The sequence below is a fragment of the Amblyraja radiata genome, chromosome 1 (genome assembly GCF_010909765.2).
Source record: "Amblyraja radiata isolate CabotCenter1 chromosome 1, sAmbRad1.1.pri, whole genome shotgun sequence".
NCBI classification, from domain to species: Eukaryota; Metazoa; Chordata; class Chondrichthyes; order Rajiformes; family Rajidae; genus Amblyraja; species Amblyraja radiata.
In genome coordinates, this window is record NC_045956.1 from 161,571,746 (window position 1) to 161,593,379 (window position 21,634).

General features: G+C 44.2%; 1 protein-coding gene across 1 annotated transcript in view; it reads left to right on the plus strand.

Moving 5' to 3' along the window:
- loxhd1 (lipoxygenase homology PLAT domains 1) overlaps positions 1-21,634 on the plus strand; it is a 188,858-nt gene that overhangs the window by 65,550 nt on the left and 101,674 nt on the right. The window contains exons 8-12 of the mRNA XM_033034197.1: positions 4,575-4,655; positions 7,187-7,371; positions 8,176-8,274; positions 13,493-13,641; positions 20,170-20,293. Of these exons, the coding sequence (XP_032890088.1) occupies positions 4,575-4,655; positions 7,187-7,371; positions 8,176-8,274; positions 13,493-13,641; positions 20,170-20,293 (638 nt within the window). The remainder of the gene's footprint in view (positions 1-4,574; positions 4,656-7,186; positions 7,372-8,175; positions 8,275-13,492; positions 13,642-20,169; positions 20,294-21,634) is intronic.

Genomic DNA, 21,634 nt, shown 5'->3' on the forward strand with positions numbered 1-21,634 from the left:
GCATCTAATGATAATACCCCATCCCATCAACACTTATCTCATTCTTAAGCCCTTTCTCTTGACTATCAAGCTGAGTTCAGCTCCCACCCCCGTTACTACACACACCTGCCAACATTGACATGATCTCCAAAAGGACACAAAGTGCTGGAGTAACTCAGCAGGTCAGGCAGCATCTCTGGGGAACTTGGATAGGTGACGTTTTCGGGCCAGGATACTTCTTCAGTCTGAAGAACGATCGCAACGCGAAAAGTCACCTGTCCTTGTTCTCCAGAGATGCTGCCTGAGCCACTGTGATTCCTCCAGCATTTTGTGTCCATCTGCGTAAACCAGCATCTGGTTATACATTTTAATTTTATCCCCACTGGCCCCAAGTGGCATTCTTGTCAACATCATTTAAATGATGAAGGGATTCAATCCATTAAACACCAAGGTTTTCCCTTCCATTCTGTATCCACAACAACACCAACATTTACTGAATTGAAACCAGCTCTCTCTATAACAACTTCGCACCCTGTCTATTTCTGCCCCCTTCAGCACATAACCAGTTTGATCCTTTTTTGAAATTATTCCATCCTCATTATTTTTTAACACTCAACTTATGTGAACTGACCAGATGAATGTCCTGCTGCCAGACCTCGGCCAAGGTACTTGAGGCACCAACCTATGTAAGACGAGGAAATATCTGAGTGACTTTACATAGATTTGACTCTTTGCAGTAAACTTGTTTAAAGCTGCACCTCAGAATTATATTGCTGCGTGGAACAACGCACTCTGAACCTATTGCCACTGGCTGAAATTTTATCTATTTGGTTTCCTCCATTTGGTCTATGTTTCTCTCTTCAACAAGTACCCTTCACCTTCACCTTCAGTCTCAACAAGAGTCTCAGTAAGAGTCATAAGATGTTCGGATCTGTCACTATACACAGCCTAATTATCTTGTCATCCCTGTTTCCAGCAGGGATAACTTGATCAGAACCATTCTTTAACACTGGATATTATGTTTAAGTTCGACAAACCATAGCAAAAAGGATAGAATATCATGTATCTTCATCTGTAACAGGATCGCGTAGTAATGTTGGCTATTTGAGATACAAGAAAACACATGAGATTCCAGACCTTCTTATCATGAGCTGTTAAAGAATTAGTGGCTTCTTTGTTAAATGTGATGCCATTCTATTATGAACCATCTGTTCTTTATAATTGAATTCTATGTACGACATTCTGACAATTTCATTACAGCCAGGAGGTTTAGTAATTAGACCCCTAGATACTGAGGTAATGTACAGATGCAACAGTCGATAGCAAAGAATTCTTGCCACGCAGCTGCACTGAGGCATTTTACATTTACCAACAGGAATGAGAAAGTCCCATTAATCGAATAACTAGAGCAGCTGCCCATTTTGTTTAGTCCGTGCAAACTGCCATCCTTTCATACATGGGACCGCCTGAATTTATTTTACTATCTGTTGCATTGGCACTGCTGAAAAGTGAGTTCTTCCTTCCCGGTGTCTCTGCCTCTGGTCTCCATTGGCATTCGTACTTCTGGAACCGCTGCAAATGCAAGGATGGATGGATGGATGCACCAGAGAACTGCTTTAGTTTAGTTTAGTTTAGAGGTCCAGCGAGGAAGCAGGCCCTTTGGCCCACCGGGTCCGCGCCGACCAGCGATCCCCGCACACTTTACACTGTCCTACACACGCTAAGGACATTTTACAATTATACCAAGCCAATTAACCTATAAACCTGTACGTCTTTGGAGTGTGGGAGTAAACCGGAGGTACCGGAGAAAACTCACGCAGGTCACGGAGAGAACATACAAAGTCTGTACAGACAGCACCCATGGTCAGGATCAAACCCAGGTCTCTGGTGCTGTAAGGCAGCAACTCTACCGCTGCACCACCATGCTGCCCCTCCAAAGAAAATGGGAAAGGACAACTTGACCGGTCAAGTTATACCGCCAACACTCCTTCAACAGCAGATCATCATGTATATCTGTTCTTCATTGGAAGATGCCTGGCACAACCTTATAAAGGAGGTCTGATAAAATGTTTTCCCCAAACCACTCAGCCATTTAATCCACAAATCGTGGAACGCTTCATTTTACTCCCTAATGGGCTGACACACTTTCATCCATTTCTACAACATGGAGACAGGCCCTTCAACCCACCGAATCTATGAAGGCTATCAAACACCTTCAACATTCACCCAACCTGACACCCACTCTTTCTCTGATACTCCTCCAAACAGCATATCCAACCACAAAAAGCCATGATAAGAGGATAGAAAATGACGTATGGAATATTCTCGAGATTAAAAAATTCTCCTCTTTTACTCCGAATGTTTCAGGTTTTGCTTTTGAGAAAATGCATGATGTTTTAGACGGATTTGTCAGAATTTGGTTAGTGTTTGGACTAAGAAGGGTGGAAGCCCCGTTCGATATCTGGCAGCCTCCATATCTGATAAAAACGATGAAACATCATGAATCTTCTGTGGTTCTTACAGTCATTGCTGGTGCCTATTTTTTTTTTTCTCTCAGCAACTTGGAGAAAAACGAATACATGCAATTTTACACCGATTGATCATGCGTATCTTCTGAGCAATCCAACAAGCGAGTCAGGAGATGTACACCATGATAAATGGGATAGAATGACATGTATTTTTCTTTTTTAAGTGTTCAAATTATCAATAAATAACAGTTTGAAAACAAAACCCACATTTGGGGCATAATCCAGGAAGGTAAGTGTCCCTGGTAAAATCTTCTACCAGGTGTGCATGTAGTAATGATCATAAGCTTTGAAAATATCACAGCAATATCAATTATCCTCATAGCTGCTATGAATTGCAAAGATAAAAGTCAAATGACAAATCAATTTTAATAATAAATTATAATTGTATGCTCAAACAGTCAAGAAATATAACCTAGCTGAATAGTTTTAGACAAGTTAAAGATTTGGATATTAATCAAATAAAGAAAGATAATTATTTCTATCCATTTGAATGTTGTTTGTTGAATTATGACTGGATAACTTGAGAAATCTAATGGTATTTTTTTTTTACAATATTGTTAATTGCCTCGGGATTCTATAGGAGGGACAAAATAGAGAGGAAACAGTGAATTAGAGACGAATAGTGAAAGGCCTGGATAGAGAGAATGTGGAGAGGATGTTTCCACGTGGAGGAGTCTAGGACAAGAGGCCATAGCCTCAGAATAAAGGAAATTAAGATGAATTTATTTAGTCAGATGGTGGTGAATCTGTGGAATTCATTGCCACAAACGGCTGTGGAGCTCAAGTCAATGGATTATTTTTTGGCGGAGATTTATAAATTCTTAATTAGTAAAGGTGTCAGGGGTTATGGGGAGAAGGCAGGAGAATGGGGTTGAGAGAGAGAGATAGATCAGCCATGATTAAATGGCGGTGTAGACTTTATGCACCAAATGGCCTAATTCTGCAAATAGAACCTATGAACATATGAAGGTGCCTTGCTTTAGCTGACCCAAAAGTGCTGTGTCACTGGTATTTCATTATAACTTCTTTACAAACTCATCATGGGAAATGACAACCAAGTCATGCCACTGGTCAATCCAACCAGTTGTTCCATTGAAGTCAAATGAAGGTAAAACATTGAAGAAATATGGACTTTCATTTGGTGGAGCAATTGGAGCTAACATTAGTCACCTACAGTCACAGTTCTAACTGCACATACCTTGTCTCTGGGGATGCTTTGAAGGGAAAGGGAAAAATCAATGGAACCCAAAGACAAAATCTTGCCTTCTGCAGCTTGAGTTGCTCATGGCAAAAGTCTTCAAAAAACTAATATCACCACTTTGTGAAATAGAGGAAAGAAGAAAGGAGAACTGCCAACAGTTCTCTGGAAAATACGGGCCATTAAATTCCTTACCTTCTTATCTCTGGTGAAAATCATCGATGCCCAAATAAAATTCTCCAGCTTACTTTTATAAAATGAACCTCAAAAGCAGAATTAAACACGAGGCAGAAATCTACCAAGTGAAGTGAAACCAAGGAAAAGTTGTTAATCTAGGGCATGATTGAAGGGAATTATTGTGGAATTGTCCTGCAGTCTGAAATTATTGTTGCTGTTTCGAGCAGCTGAATACTTTGTCTGCTGGACGTTGCTTTGTTATGAACTCTATTATAATAACTAGTCTGAAATAAGTGTTAAAAGAGTAGATCAAGGTCTTTAATGTGAACATATTAACCTTGCACTCACTAATATGGCCAGTGGACATATATTGTTTTAACCCCAAACAGATTTATTTTATTGGCAATATTAAATTTGAAGAGAGAAATTTTCTGAATGCAACAATGCATGATAGGAAACTGTATTCATGTTTGCATAGTATTTTTGAGGGAATTTCGAAAGATTGCCTCAGTAACTTGCTGGGTTTGATGAATGCATCATTCTTGGGGGTAACAGGAAATACAGCCAAGGATTGCATTCACTTTGGTAAAGTATGCATGATTTCTCAGGTTTACACCCTGGTTACAAAACTAAGTATCAAATTTCAGTTGCATTGATTGAATTTGCCTTTTCACCTGATCTGTGCATTGCAGATGTAGAACGGCCTTTGAAAAGAACAAAACTGATGTTTTTCGGGTCAAAACCAACAATGTGGGCCCGCTGAAGAAAGTAAGGTATTAACATGTCCTTCCACTACTTTGATTTATTTTTCATGTCAAATTACAAATTCCTTCGCTCCATAGATGCTGCTGCACCCGCTGAGTTTCTCCAGCATTTTTGTGTACCTTCGATTTTCCAGCATCTGCAGTTCCTTCTTAAACTCATTAAAATAGGTGCTTTGTAGACAGAGAAAAATTCCAGAGGATCTTGATCAGCTGGGGATGTGTGCTAAAGAATGGTTAATGGAGTTTAATACAAATAAGTGTGAGGTGTTCAAATTTTGAGAAGTCTGGTGAGGCCCCACGTAGCATTTTGGTCACCCTCTAAAGGAAAGATGCCATTAAGCTGGAAAGGGTGCAGAGAAGATTTACAAGGATGTTGCCAGGACTTTAGTGCCTGTGCGACAGGGAGAGACTGGGCAGGCTAGGACTTTATTCCTTGAATCACAAGAGGCTGGAGGATGATCTTATGGAGGTGCATAAAATGAGGAGAAGAGATAGGGTGAATACAGAGTTTTTTCCTCAGGGTAGGGGAATCAAGAACTAGAGGCCAAAGTTTAAGATGAATTGAATTGAATTGAATTGAATGCCTTTATTGTCATTCAGACCTTACGGTCTGAACGAAATTTCGTGCCTGCAGTCATACATACAATCATACAATAATAACAACAATAAACACAAATTAACACCACCACAGTGAGTCCTCCAAGCACCTCACTGTGGTGGAGGCAAAAATCTTAGGGCTGCAGTCTCTTCCCTCCTCTTCTCCCTCTGCGCTGAGGCGATACCCCACCGGGCGATGGTAAATCAGTCCCGCGGCTCACCGAACCCCGCAACGGGCCGGCTCAAACACCGCGGCCCGGGGTGGTCGAAGCTGCCGCCCTCCAGTCCAGTGGACGCAGCCACTGGCCCGCAGCTGAACCCAGGACTCAGGTCACCGCCGCCAGAACGCCGTCCCAGCCACCGGAGCACCGTTCCAGCCCCGAGCCGGATCGCCCTCACGTGAGTGCCGTTCCTCCCTCGAGCTGGGCCACTCCGACGGGAGTGCCGTTCCACCCTCGGGCTGGGCCACTCCGACGGGAGTGCCGTTCCTCCCTCGGGCTGGGCCACTCCGACGGGAGTGCCACAGCCCCTCACGGGAGAGTCTCGGCCCCTCGCCAGGCCGTCCTCACGGGAGCGCAGTTCCAGCCCCGAGCTGGGCCGCCCTCACGGGAGCGAACCCAGGGCAAGTCCTGACAGGCTGCCTCCGGAGTCCCAAGGTCGCCAGCTCCGCCATTAGGCCTCAGCGCAGACGGAGGCAGAGAGGGGGGATACGACGAAAAAGTCGTATTCCCCCCAAGGGAGAGACAGCAAACCCCGTTTCAACCCCCCACCCCCCCCCCCCCACATAAACACAACCTAAAAACCAAAAACACAACTAGACAAAACGAAAAAAAACAACACAAAAAAGTAAAAACAAATGGACTGCAGGCGAGCCGCAGCCGTTCCCAGCGCCGCCACTTCCGGAGGGAGGAAAGAATGAATAGAAACCTGAGGGGCAAGTTTTTCATTCGGAGGGTGGTAGGTATAGGGAACAGGCGATGTAGCTGAGACATGTACAGTAACAACATTTGAAACTCATTTGGACAGGTTCTTGGATAGAAAGGTTTTCAAGCCAAACACAGGCAAATTGGACTAGCATAGATAGGGCATCTTGATTAGTGTGACTTATTGGGCAGAGTGGACTTATTGTGGACTTATTGGGCAGAGTGGCCTGTTTCCATGCTGAATGACGTTATGACTCTAAATGATTGAGGGAATTGAATGTAAAGTGTCCCTAGTGTCTGTAGGATAATGTCAATGTGCAGGGATTGTTGTTCGGTGCAGACTCGGTGGGCCATCGGGCCTGTTTCTGCTCTGCATCTCTAAACTAAACTAAACTTATCAAGTAGGATGGAGAGAAAGGACAAATGAGGCCTAACCAAAGTTTCACATGAGACAAATGATTAAATGATATGTTTTCAATAGAATTATTTGATAATTATATAAATGCTGCTTAAGAGAGCAAAATCCATCTCCTACTCATTTTGCTATTGGATCGCTTACAATTTGTGTGAAGACCACCATCTTGTGCAAGATATGACACCTTTGACAATGCAGCATTCCCTGAGTATTGTTCTCAGATGTCAGCTGCAATTAATTGTCCAAGTGACCAGATTAATGTTTGAATCTTGCACTATGTCCTGGGCTGCAGAACTTCTTTTTATGCAGCTATATGTCTTAATAATAAAATCTATACCACTAGGGAAATATTGCATATAATTCCAAGTATCTGAGGATATGTTTTTGAGGAATATTTAGATAGATGTTGACAAGGTCAGAATCAAATGAGGAATCAGAAGGTGAAAAACACATAGAGGAATGAACCAAAGCTGGAAACAAATAGTTCTAGTTGCAGTGAAAAATACCACCCACAAAAGTGTATCTGCCTTGATGATGCCATTTTGTTCCAGTTGTCTCTCACCCAGAGGCCTGCGTGGTTTGTTCTCCCTTTCTCCACACAACAGGATCGAACATGACAATACGGGAATGAGTGCCAGCTGGTTTTTGGATCGGCTTGTGATCACAGACATGAACCGCCCTCACCTCCGCTACTACTTCCCCTGTAACCAATGGCTCAGCAAAGAAGAGGCGGATGGACTCTATGTGCGTGATCTACTAGGGAGTATGAACCCAATGGATGTACCTAAATGTAAGCCACATTGGTATGGATTCATTGTGTACTGAATGACAGTGAAAAATATGTTTGCATGCTATCCAGTCAAATAATACCATCCATAGGTGCAATCAAGCTATACACAAGTACACCAGGTAATGTGAAGAGAAAACTACCCAAGAATATGGTGTTATAGTTACACAGAGACATTTGTCTGCAATCTTCGAGTCAGAGAGTCACAGAGTGATACGGTATGGAAACAGACCCTTCGGCCCAACTTGCCCACACCGGCTAACATGTCCCAGCTACACTAGTCCCACCTGCCTGTGTTTGGTCCATATCCCTCCAAACCTGTCCTATTCATGTACCTGTCTAACTGTTTCTTAAATGTTGGGATAGACCCTGCCTCAACTACCTCTTTGTTCCCTAGCAGCTTGTTCCCTACACCCACCATCCTTTGTGTGAAAAAGTTACTCCTCAGATTATTATTAAATCTTTTCCCCTTCAAATTAAACCTATGTCCTCTGGTCCTTGATTCACATAGTCCGGGCAAGAGACTCTGTGCATCTAGCCGATCTATTCCTCTCATGACTTTATACACTTTGACATTACAAATACATTGCTTGTAAAAATGATTCATTATCCACTGACATTTCTAAGAGTGATTGTGGACAAGGGAATACATCTGAATCCCACGGAGAAGAGAGGAGAAAACAACGCCAAATAGAGGGAATAAAGAGAAGGGAGGGGGCAAATACACTGATATCCCTGGGACATTGGTGGGTAAGTGTATTGTACAAAAGCATTAAACGTTAACACCTTTTCTCTCTTCTTCCTCAGTAAACAAATACATAGTGAGTGTCTTCACGGCCGATGTCAAAGGCAGTGGCACTGATGCTGACGTCTTTATTAACATTTTTGGTGAGAATGGAGATACAGGTAATTGATTCTCTATTTTCTAACCAATTTGCTTTACTTGTAACAGTAAGTAAGTAAGTAAGTTTATTGGCCAAGTATTCACATACAAGGAATTTGCCTTGGTGCTCCGCCCACAAGTGAAGAAGGATTGAAGAATCAAAAAAACTGCACGTGTTGGAAATCTGGGTTATTGTCTCGGGTCGATGCCCTTTCATATTTTATCATTTAGTTTTATCATTGATATTCTTATTTACTTATGTCATGGAGGTTGGGCATTTGGCCTATCAAGTCTCCACTGGCTCCCAAAAATGCCACTTAATCCCTTTCCCCTTCCTATTCCACTGCAATCTATTCCCATCTCACATCCCCTGATTCTCCTGCCATATCCCAACATCACCAAAATATCTTCAACCTGAATCTTCAACTCATAGAAACAAGGAACTGCACATGCTGGTTAATACACCAAAGGGCACAAAGTGCTGGAGTAACTGAGCAGGTCAGGCAGCATCTCTGCATCTCGGTACCTGTTCATTGCACCTTGGTATACATGACAATAAACGAAACAAGACTAAACTAGAAATGTCCTCCAGAGTTGCTACCTGAGCTGCTGAGTTACTCCGGCACTTTGCGTCTTTTTCTGTATCTTTCTGAATCTTTTTCTGAATCATTAACTCTTTCAGTTAAAATTTCAGGTTGAAACTTGAAACTGTGGAGAGAACAGACGCTGCCTGTTCGATGGAATATTTTAAGCATTTTCTGTTTATATTAAGTAGGAGAACAGGCGGCTGCTGATCCCATCAGTCTAGCAAAAAGATTACACACATGCTTAACCTTTTAATGATAAAAGCAATGAAAGAATTGATAGACCAGAATATTCATTTCCCTGTGATCCCACTAATTTGATACTGAAAATGTCATTTCCCTTTGAACCCTCTGAGCAAATGTAAATCACACTGTTGATCCTCACAGTGTTTAAACTAACCACAGGACTGGTATCGGTATTGGTTTATTACTGTTCGATGTAGTAAAATAGAGTGAAAATCTTTGTTTTGCATCCTAACAAGGCAAACCATATGGTATGTGAGTTTAACCAAACCATTCACGAATACAACAGGTAGCATTTTAAAAAAATGCAAGGCCTACATTGAGGTAGGTTGGGAGATCAGGAATACGCCCTTAGCTTATAAGAGATCTATTCAAGAGACTGATAACAGCTGGTAAGGTTGTTTTTGAATCTAGTGGTGTGTGCTTTCAAGGTTTTATATATTTTTCCCAATAGGAGAGGGGAGAGGGGAGAGGAGAGAATGATCCTGATTTCAAGTGATCTCTCGTAATTTTGTTCGGGTTAATGGAGGTGCCGGACCACCTGTTGCCGGAAAATGGGTGGTGGACCTATATCTCTGTTTAAGAGCATCAGGCGATTAAAAGGGTGGGAGATTGCAACCTTCACATGGTCTGCCCTATTTCGACGAATGCAAACAACCTGGTGTGCACAATCAAATAAAATCAAATAGAACAAGTTGTCCTACAACTTTAGACTGTGCATGCCATACGCAAGAAGAAGAAGAAGGTGATTAAAATGCTCATTATGGTGGTTAAAGTATCTGTGATGGGAAAATAGTGATCCTCCCGAACTGGTCTCTGGAATTTGTGACTAGATTAGATTAGATTAGATTCCTTTATTTGTCATTCAGACCTTTCGATCTGAACGAAATTTCGTTGCCTGCAGTCATACATATAATAATAAATAACAAAACACACAATAAATACAAATTAACATCCACCACAGTGAGTTCACCAGGCACCTCCTCACTGTGATGGAGGCAAAAGTCTTAAAGTCATTGTCTCTTCCCTCCTTATTTTCCCTCTGCGCTGAGGCGATCCAGGCTTCCGATGCTGTTACCCCACCGGTCGATGGTAAGTCAGTCCCGCGGCTCAACCGAGCTCCGCGATCGGGCCGGTTCAAGCTCCGCGGCCTGGGGTGGTCGAAGCTGCCGAAGCTGCCGCCCTCCAGTCCAGCGGACGCAGCTGTTGCCGCGGGAGCTCCGTAAAAACAGGTCACCAGCCTGTGACCTGCGAGCTCCCGACGATGTCGTCCACTGGCCCGCGGCCGAGCCCCGGATTCAGGCCGCTGCCACCGGAACGCCGCCTCAGCCCCGAGTGGTGCCGCCGCCACCGGAGCACCGTCTCAGCCCCGAGTCATGCTGCCGCCACCGGAACGCCGGAATGCCGCCACAGCTCCGAATTCGGCCAGCCTCACTTTGGTAAGTCCTGGCAGGCTCTGCTTCCGGAGCCTCGAGGTCGGTCGCAGTTGGAGGCCGCCAGCTCCGCCATTAGGCCTCAGCGCAGACGGAGGCAGAGAAGGGGGATACGACAAGAAGAGTCGCATTCCCCCCGAAGGAAGAGACAAGAAAACATGTTTCATCCCCGCCCCCCCCTCCCCCCACACATACACAACCTAATAAAATTTTAACTAAACAAGACAACAACAAAAAAACAACAAAAAAGTAAAAACAGGCGGACTGCAGGCAAGCCGCAGCTGTTCTACAGCGCCGCCACTTCCGGTATGGCGCTGTTGGCGGTATAGGTGTGTCTGGAAATAAAGGATATTTTATAACATTTTGTGCAACTTGTATGAAGATAAAGAACTAATGAGCTGGAGCTAGCTGCAATGATCTAGGTTGTGTTGAGTGGCCATTTGCTTGATTCCTGTTTTGCTTGAAGAACACAAGAAAAGAGAAGCAGGAGTAGGCCATTTGGCTCTTCAAGCCTGCCCCATCTTTCAATATGATCATGTCTGATCTATGTACAAACAAGGAACTGCAGATGCTGGTTTACACAAAAGGATACAAATTGTTGGATTAACTCAGCAGGTCAGACAGCATCTCTGGAGAACATGGATGGTTTATTGGAGAATAAGAGAGGGGACACCTCATTGAAACACACAGAATAGTGAAAGTGATAGATTGGATGTAAAGGAGATGTTTCCACTAGTGGGAGAGTCTAGGACTAGAGGTCATAGCCTCAGAATTAAAGAACGTTCCTTTAGGAAGGAGATGAGAAGAAATTTATTTAGTCTCTCTGTGGTGAATTTGTGGAATTCCTTGCCACAGAAGGCTGTGGAGGCCAAGTCAATGGATATTTTTAAAGCAGAGATAGATAGATTCTTGATTAGTACAGGAGTCAGGAGTTATGGGCATGCGCACACTCACACACACACACACACACACACATGCACGTGAGGCTTCGGAGGCTCAATCCAGCGCTAAATGCAGCTCAACTGTGCCTGTCTCACCGGGTTAACTACAGCCCTGTCTGGACTGACGGGATACCAGCGCTGCTTCTCCACGCTGGCCATATTTCCCGCAAGCCCAGGCAGGTTAACCTGGCGGGGATGCCGCCCACCTCTCAAAACATTGTGGGGACGTGTCCCCTCTGGTCCCCCCGAGTTTTCCGCCCCTGCTTGGAAGTAGAGAATTCCAGAAAGTCACTACTCTCTGAAGAAGAAGATTGGAGGGGAAAATACTTGGCAAGTGATGCTGCTTCACAGGCTTGGTATTGCTGGTGTCTGGCTGTCTGATGGCAGGATTGGTGACAGCAGCTCATAGTAAACCACTAAAGAAAAGAAACTGAAATGCAGCGGTGTGCTGTGTGAGGGGCAGCAACGTCCCCAGGTATCAGTATCAGTATCAGTGTTTACTTTAATGTCATTTTAACTGAGTACTTACATACAAAGCTGAAACGAAAACATTGTTTCTCAATCAGTTCCCATCAGTGCAGTTAATAAAAACAGAATAAATACATATAGCTTTAAAAATTAAAATTACCATATCTAAAATAGGCCTAAAAATTGAAATAAAAACAGACATTCAGACCGAACAGTGGCTTTACTTTGACAGGTGCCTAGCTATCAAAGTATGGGCGAGGTTAGATGTGTTGGTGTATGATATATGGGGAGGGGACACAGTCCGTTAACACGTTTTATTGCCTGTGGGAAGAAGCTGTGGAGCATCCTGCTGGTTTAGCAGCTGATGCTCCTGTACCTCTTCCCAGATGGCAGAATGGAGAAGATGTGGTGTGATGGGTGATAGGGGTCCTTAATAATGGAGATGGCTCTGCTGATGCTCCGCTTCTGATAGATCTCCAACAGGAAAGGGAGTGGGGCACCAATGATCCTGCTGGCTGTCTTCACTATCCTGTTGGTTTTGCTCATCAGTGAAGCATTGAAAACCCTCAGGGGGCACAGGATGGGAAAATGCCACGATTGAATGGCGGAGAAGACTTGATGGGCCAAATGGCCTAATTCTGCTCCTAGAACTTATGAACTTATGTTGTGATGTAGTCACTTAGAGGATGAGTCACAAAAGGGGAGCCAGAGGAGACTGCAGATGCTGGAATCTTGAGTGAAAAATCAAACTACAGGTGCTGCCTGACCTGTTGAGTTTCTCCAACAATTCGTTTTTTACTCGTATAAGAGAACTTAAAGCCCTTTCCCACGGTACAAGTTCATTCCAAGAGTTTTCCCGAGTTTGCCCTGATTCGATCTCGGAGATTTACGGTAATGGCCACTCGTCGGTACTCGGGTCTCTCGTGGACATTTTTCAACCTGTTGAAAAATCTTCACGTGTCTTCCCGAGCTTACCTGCCGTTAGCGAGTCTTCCCAAGTACCTGCCGTTAGCGTTAAGAGCCACTAAGAGACCTCCCCCCGCTACATTCATTCTCCGTGCTTACCACGAGTTTGATTTTTTTTTAAACTCGGGAGAGCTCTTGGAATGAACTCGTACCGTGGGACAGGGCTGTTAGTTTCAAGATTGGGGTCCAGTCATTTAAAACAGAGCTGCATAGAAATGTATTATTACATGGGGCAGGGGTCTCAAGGAGTGGTGAAGTGGGATATTTACAAAGGAGGTAAGGTGCATTGTTAAACATTGGCAAGTTAAGAGCTATGGGGAACTGGCATTGAGGAGGGTTGGAGGCTGGGGATAAATCGGCCATGATTATACTGGGAAGGCCTTGAGGGGCTGACTCCTGTTCCTATGTTCTTGTGTTCCTATGATGCACATATTTAAATGGTTCTAGTTAAAAATCCCCTCCAAAAACAGTCAGATACAAATGCCAGCATACACCTTGGTGAAATGTCAGACATGTTGATGAGTACAAAAACGGTGACAAAGTCGATTAAAGGTGTACCAGGGTTTGCGTTAGTAAATCTTTCATTTGAAGTTTTGTTTTCTTTAGGGGAAAGAAGACTCGATAATGACAAAGACAACTTTGAACGAGCAAATGAAGACAAATTCACAATCGACTCACCTAACCTAGGACGTTTGAAAAAAATTACGATTGGCCACAATGGCAAAGGTTCATCAGCTGGGTGGTTCCTGGACAAGGTACCTCAAGTTCCATGCCGAGTACAAGGACCAAAACACGCAGAAATTGGTTCATTTATTTTCACTTTCTCGCTATGACGTTTGACCTGCAGTGAACATTTCTTTAGTGTGGCCAATCACTCCAATGGATGTTTATATTTCAATGGACATTTATTGTCACATATACAATTAAGTATTACACAGTGATATTCATTTTGTATGTATGGCCATGTTTGGCGCCATTTCATTGTTCACAGTCCCGGCCTGACCGAACGTATCCGTTGTTGTCCTCTGCCGCTGCTCCACCACTGTAGGCCGTGTGCGTTACCCAAGTCTATGACAATAAGACTGGACTTGGACTAATGCAAATCACAGCATGCACAGAGATAACTTGGCCCACCATCTCTCACTGCTATTTAAGAAAGGAACTGCAGATGCTGGAAAATCAAAGGTACACAAAAATGCTGGAGAAACTCAGCGGGTGCAGCAGCATCTATGGAGTGAAGGAAATAGGCAACGTTTCCTATTTCCTTCGCTCCATAGATGCTGCTGCACCCGCTGAGTTTCTCCAGCATTTTTGTGTACCTATCTCTCTCTGCTGGCTGATTGAAGGTCAATTCTGTAATCAAATTCCTCACAATAGAGTGTCGTTGATGAAGAACATCTCACTTATTGGTGACACTCTGAAGGAACAATGCAACATTGCATATTAGCAAGTTTGCTGATGATACAAAAGTGGGTGGTTTTGCAGAGAGTGAAGATGATTGTGTAAAATTGCAGAAGGATCTTGATCGATTGATCAGGTGGGCTGAGGAATGGTTGATGGAATTTAACACAGAGAAATATGATGCGCTGCATTTTGGGAAATCTAACATGGGCAGGACCTACACAGTGAATGGTTGGGCCCTGGGGAGTGTGGTAGAGCAGCGGGATCTTGGAGTGCAGGTGCATGGTTCCTTGAAGGTCAAGTTGCAGGCGGATAAGGTGGTCAAAAAGGCTTTTGGTACATTGGCCTTCATCAGTCAGAGTACTGAGTATAGAAGTTGGGAGGTGATGTTGCAGTTGCATAAGACTTTTGTGAGACCGCATTTAGAGTATTTTCACTTCTGGGCACCATGTTATGGGAAAGATGTTGTCAAGATGGAAAGGGTACAGAGAAGATTTACGAAGATGTTGCCAAGACAAGAAGGTGTGAGCTATAGGGAGAGGTTGAGTAGGCTGGGACTATTACCTGGAACACAGGAGGATGAGGGGTGATCTTATAGAGGTGTATAAAATCATGAGAGGAATAGATCGGATAGATGCAGAGAGTCTCTTGCCCAGAGTAGGTGAATTGAGGACTATAGGACATGGGTTTAAAGTGAAGGGGAAAAGATTTAATAGGAATCTGAGGGGTAACCTTTTCACACAAAGGGTGGTGGGTGTATGGAACAAGCTGTCAGAGGAGGTAGTTGAGGCTGGGACTATTCGAATGTTTAAGAAGCAGTTAGACACCTACTTGGATAGGTCAGGCTTGGAGGGATATGGACCAAACGCAGGCAGGTGGGACTAGTTTAATTGGGACACGTTGACCGGTGTGGGCAAGTTGGACCAAAGGGTCTGTTTCCATATTGTATGACTCTATGACTACACTGCATCTGCATCAGTGCATCGGTTGATTTGAAGTCCTTTTTGAGGGCAGGAATTGCTCTGTGCTGGGACTTTATTAGTTACTAGATGACCCGTTGGGTCCCCGTTGTGACGACAGAGATCCCTGTTGTGACGCCAGTCAAAATGGCGATCTGAAAATTGTCTAACTGAAAATGTCTCTCTCTGATTCCTTTGTGCTCTTTGAGTTTAGTTTACCGAGGTACAGTGAAAAGCTTTTGTTGCGTGCCAACCAGTCAGCGGAAAGACAATACATGTTTACAATTGAGCCATCCACAGTGTACAGGTACAGGATAAAGGGAATAACATGAATAGCGTTTTGTGCAATCAAGCATGGCTGCTGAGAGCACAGTCAGTCTGGATGGTGGAATCCAGAGGAAATCCTGTCAGACCCATCCCTACTCCCACTCTCACTACCCCTCTGTGCTCTTGCTCGCTAGGACCTCACCATAGCAGTATTTCAATGAATAGGAACTGAGGCAGGAGCAGGCTACAGGCTACAACAAAGCAGTATTTCCAAATATAAACAGAGGCAGGAGCAGGTTACAAGGGCCCTTGAGCTTGCTCCACCATTCAGTGAAACCACAACATAGGCTTTAGCCTTACTCACCTTCCTGTACCTACAAACCTCAAATACACAGTAGACCTAAAATCTGACAATCTTGGATCATTGAGTCAGACAGCATGGGAACAGGCCCTTCAGCCCAACTTGCCCACACTGGCCAATATGTCCCATCTACACTAGTCTCACCTGCCTGCATTTAGCCCATATCCATCTAAAACTGTCCTATCCATGTACCAGGACATATTAATTGAATCAAATCTCACAGTTGCGAGGTGGAGAAAACCCCCGGCAATGACCATTTCTGTTAACACTCAGGTTGTAAGTCATTAGTCTGGAGGTTGAGAGGTCCCAGCTGTTTGCCTTGTCTTTCCTCTGGTTGATATACAAAGAACTGCTGGTGCTGGAAATCTGAAATAAAAACAGAAAGTACATGAAAAGATTCAGTCAATCAAGCAGCAAATGCGGAGAGAGAATTAGACCTATTGAACACTTCTATCTTTATTACACTTTTTCAGTATTTGTTTTAAGTTCCTCCCAATTTCTCATTAAATATTCTATGATGAGCAAAAAAACAAGTATTAGAGGAACAACGGGTGAGGCAGCATCTGTGGAAAGAAATGAACAGACAACGTTTTGTTGCCGGGATCCTACTTCAGACTGATCTAGATGCTGCCTGGCCTGCTGAGTTCCTGCAACACTTATTTTCACTCAGTATGCCAGCATCTGCAATAATTTGAATGGTTTTAATATTTTCTACATTGGAGAGCGACACAAAATATCAGTTCACTTTACCTTTATCTTAGTCTACGTTAGTTATCCCATTTCACCTTCTACTGGATCAATATTTACCATAGTTGTTCTAGTACATACAGTACTTGTAGAAGCTATCACTGTTTTTATTATTTTTTGTGAGCTTAACTTCACAATCCATTTGCTCTTTCTTACTACTCGTTACCTTTGATGCTATTAACATTTTTCTCCAACTTCTAACCTATCACTAATTTTGCAATGATAAGTGCCTTTCATTTCAATTTGATGTCATCTGTAACCATAAATATATTATCTTCCTCTCAGAGCCTTGATTTATCAATGGAATATATCTTTGGTACATATGAAATATACTGTATCCTTAAATATCTTCCTCTACTAATCTACCATTCTACCTTTTAATCCATTTTCTTCATCCACCTTAACCAACTCTGCTTTCGTATCTATATAAATATTGAATTTTAAGTCACCAGTTACAGATCTATGTTTCTTACTTTCAAACGGAATAGGACTGCTCAGTGGCTCAGCTGTAGAGTTGCTGCCTTACAGCGTCAGAGACCCGGGTTCAATCTTGACTACTGGTGCTGTCTGTACGTCCTCCCTGTGACCTACGTGGGTTTTCTTTAGATGCTCCGGTTTCCTCCCACAATCCAAAGACATACCGGTTTGTAGGTTAATTGGCTGTGGTAAAAATGTAAATTGTCCCCAGTGTGTAGGATAGTGCTAGTGTAGAGGGTGATCACAGGATGACGCTGACTTTGTGGGTCGAACGGCCTGTTTCCATGCTATACCTCTATAAAGTACTAAACAAAATTCTATCATGCTAGGATCACTCTTCCCCCCCAAAATATATTCAAGTGGACATTTAATTAATTAAAAAACATTGCACATGACTTTATCGACTCTGGCTGCCTTCACCAGTTTGATTTACTAGAAATGAAGTGTAAAGTGTAAATGAAGTGTAACGTTACCCATGATACTTGAAAGGTTTCAAAATGTCTTGATTAATCTTTTATTCTGGGGATTTAATGTAGAGTTGCCTCTAGTTTACTCCTTCCTATGATTTCTTGTTATTTTTTTAAAATCTCTGTCCAAAATAATTCTACATCCTGATCCTATGAGAAAAACTAAATAAAAACCGGAAAAAATATGCATTTTTGGCTTTGTGAAGTTCCAGTGCTGCAGCCAGGTGGCATCTCCCTTCCTGAGAACACATCCCAGAAGTGATTAGTACGAGTGTCAGAGGTTATGAGGAGGTTAAAATCACCCTTGGTTTCAAATCCCCTCATGGCCTCAACTACCCATATCCCTGTTATTACCAATCTTTATAATTCTCTGAGGTAGTAATGGCCCTCCAGTTCTGCCAGAACCAATTCTGTTAAACAATTCTATTAAACAATTTAGATGTTCTTCCACTGACAGCCATTCCTTCTGCTGCCAAATCCCAAGCTCTGGAATTCTCTCCTTGTATCTTCCCTAATTCATTCTGATTGTAAGATGGTTTTTAAAGCCTGCCTCTTAGGCCGGTCTTTTGGTCTTCTATCCTGATATCGCTTTGTGACAATGTCAGTCTATGTTTAATAATATTCCTATCATAAGGAATAGGAGTAGAATTAGGCCATTGGGCCCATCAAGTCTACTCCGTCATTCAATCATGGCTGATCTATCTCTCCCTCCTAACCCCATTCTCCTACCTTCTCCCCATGACTCCTGACACCTGTAATAGTCAACAATCTATCTATCTCTGTCTTAAAAATATCCACTGACTTGGCCTCCACAGACTTCTGTGGCAAAGAATTCCATAGATTCACCACCCTCTGACTAAAGACATTTCTCCTCATCTCCTTCCTAAAAGAACGTCCTTTAAATCTGGGGCAATGACCTCTAGTCCTAGACTCTCCCACTTGTGTGAACATCCTCTTCACATCCACTCTATCCAAGCCTTTCATTATTCTGTACGTTTCAATGAGGTCCTCTCTCATTATTCTAAACTCCAGCGCGTACAGGCCCAATGCCGACAAACGCTCATCATAGGTTTACCTACTCATTCCTGGGATCATTTTGCAAACCTTCTCTGGACCCTCTCCATTGCCAGCACATCCTTCAAAGAATTCCAGCAAATTTGTCAAGCAAGACCTCCCCTTCATAAAGCCATGCTGACTTTGGCCTATTTTATCGTTAACTTCTAAGTACTCCTAAAATCTTAGCACCCACCGATGTCAGACTAAAGGGCCTGTCCCACTTACGCGACTTTTTCGGCGACTGCCGGCACTTGTCATAGGTCGTTACAGGTCACCGAAATTTTCAACATGTTGAAAATCCAGTGGCGACCAGAAAGACACTACGACTCTTTGGGCGACTGAGGAGTACTCATGACCATACAGGCGACACCCTGGTGACATGTCGCGGGGTGAAGCCTGTATGGTCGTGAGTATTCACCCAAAAAGTCGTACCTTGTTCTGGTCGTCGCTGGATTTTCAACATGTTGAAAATTTTCAGTGACCTGTAACGGCCTATGACGGGTGCCGGCAGTCACCGAAAAAGTCGCGTAAGTGGGACAGGCCCTTAACCATCTTATAGTTCCCACTATTCTGCCTTGCTCCCTTTTTGTGTAGCAGGGTAATATTGGCAATGTTCCAATCATCTGGGAACACTCCTGACTCTAGTGATTCCTAAAATATCATGATCAATGCCTCCACAATCTATAAAGCCACCTCTTTCAGAACCTTAGTGTCCAGTCCATCCGGCCCAGGTGACTTATCCACCTTCAGCCCTTTCAGCTTCCCAAGCACCTTCTCCCTAGTAATAGCCAACTGCCCTAATTCTACTCCTATCACTTATGACCTTATAACCTTACATGGGATGTGGGGTGGCATTTAGTTGCACTGTCAAAACATTTGACATTACTTTACTTTAGAGATACAGCGCAGAAACAGGCCCTTCATCCCACCGAGCCCGCGCCGACCAGCGATCACCCCGCACACGAGCACTATCTTACACACTCGGGACAATTTACAATCTTACCAAAGCCAATTAACCTATAAACCCCTTACGTCTTTGGAGTGTGGGATGAAACCAGAGCACCCAGAGAAAACCCACGCGGTCACAGGGCGAACTTGCAAACTCTATACAGAATGCACCCGTAGTCAGGATCGAACCTGGTTCTCTGGCGGTGTAATGCCCCTGTCCCACTTAGGAAACCTGAACGGAAACCTCTGGAGACTTTGAGCCCCACCCAAGATTTCCGTGCGGTTCCCGGAGGTTTGAGGTGGTTGCCGGAGGTTGCAGGTAGTGGAAGCAGGTAGGGAGACTGACAAAAACCTCCGGGATCCTCCAGGAACCGAACGCAAACCTTGGGTGGGGCGCAAAGTCTCCAGAGGTTTCCGTTCAGGTTTCCTAAGTGGGACAAGGGGCATTTAAGACAGCAACTCTATCACTGTGTCTCTGTGCCGCCCAAAACTCCTGCTTGGAGATTTCATGTAATTTTCGCACATCTGAGTAATGATAGGGAATTTCAATAAACTGTGCAATGTAACTGAGCCATTGAGCTTTTGGCTTCAATTTTCCAGGTGATCATTGATGACATTGGAAACAAATTAGTGACGAACTTTCCAGTCAACCGTTGGTTTGCAATGGATGAAGATGATGGTAAAATTCAACGTGACATTTTGGTCGGAGGAAGTCAAACAACTGGTAAGATCAGAAATGCGAAGGTACACAAAATTGCTGGAGGAACTCAGCGGGTGCAGCAGCATCTATGGAGCCAGATGTTGCTGCACCCGCTGAGTTCCTCCAGCAATTTTGTGTACCTTCGATATTCCAGCATCTGCAGTTCCCTTTTGAACACAGATCAGAAATGCGGTTCACTTGTAACACTACTTACAGTAAAGCGTTGCATTGTAAGTTTAATAGCTTTGGTTTCCTGAGGACTCGGGAAGGAATTTAATGTTTCAACGGTTCCTTTATTATCATGTGTACCAAGGTACAGTGAAATTATTTGTTTACAGATCAGAAGATTATTGCCATACATAAGTACAATAAATACGTAATACATAGAAACAGTCCACTGAGCCTATATGCAATAGTCATCAGGGGTTGGCACTATTTCACAGTCCCAACCGCTACTGGCCATAAAGTCCATTTGCAGCTGCCACCTCCATCCAGTCATCCCTGTCCTTGTCGTTCCTCTCCCAATGAGAAAGCTCTCATCGACCTTCATGCCCCAGAGCTGTCTCCTGCAGCCAAACTTAAGGACGTAGAAGGTAAAACTCCCAGTCCTTCCCACCGGCCCTTTGTCCAGCCGTCCCCGCCGATCCCTCCACCTCCTCTCCGGTTCCCAGTCTTCATGGGCGAGCAGGGGCTGGGGTTCAGCAGCTTCCCTCCTCCGGTTCCATGGTGGGCGAGCCAGGCCTACTGTCAGGCTTCATGTAGGAAGGATCTGCAGATGCTGGTTTAAACCGAAGATAGACACAAAAAGCTGTAGTAACTCAGCGGGACAGGCAACATCTCTGGAGAGAAGGAATGGGTGACGTTTCGGGTCTGAAGAAGGGTCTCGACCTGAAACGTCACCCATTCTTTCTCTCCAGAGATGTCGCCTGAACCACTGAGTTACTCCAGCTTTTTGTGTCAATCTGCTGTTGGGGTGTGACCGTGGCTTGCTGGGACCTTCTGCCGGCCATGTTTTCCGGAACCTTCCGCCATGCACGGCTCGCCAGCACCTTAAGGGCCTGTCCCACGAGCATGCGACTCCATGCGGCAAGCGCGACCTAACATGGTCGCTTGAGCCGTACGGCCTCGCGGGGCCGGTCCCACTTCGATCGCCGGAGCCATATGGAGTTGTGCGGAGCTGGTTCTGACATCGCGCAGGGCTCGAAAAACTGACCGTGTTTAAAAATTCCGCGCGGCAATGGCCTGCCCGCAGCCGCCTCGACGCCGTATCACTCACTCGATCACCACGCGGCTCCCGCTTCTGGTTTGGTCGCGCTTACTGCATGCCGTACGGCTCAAGCGACCACGTTAGGTCGCGCTTGCCGC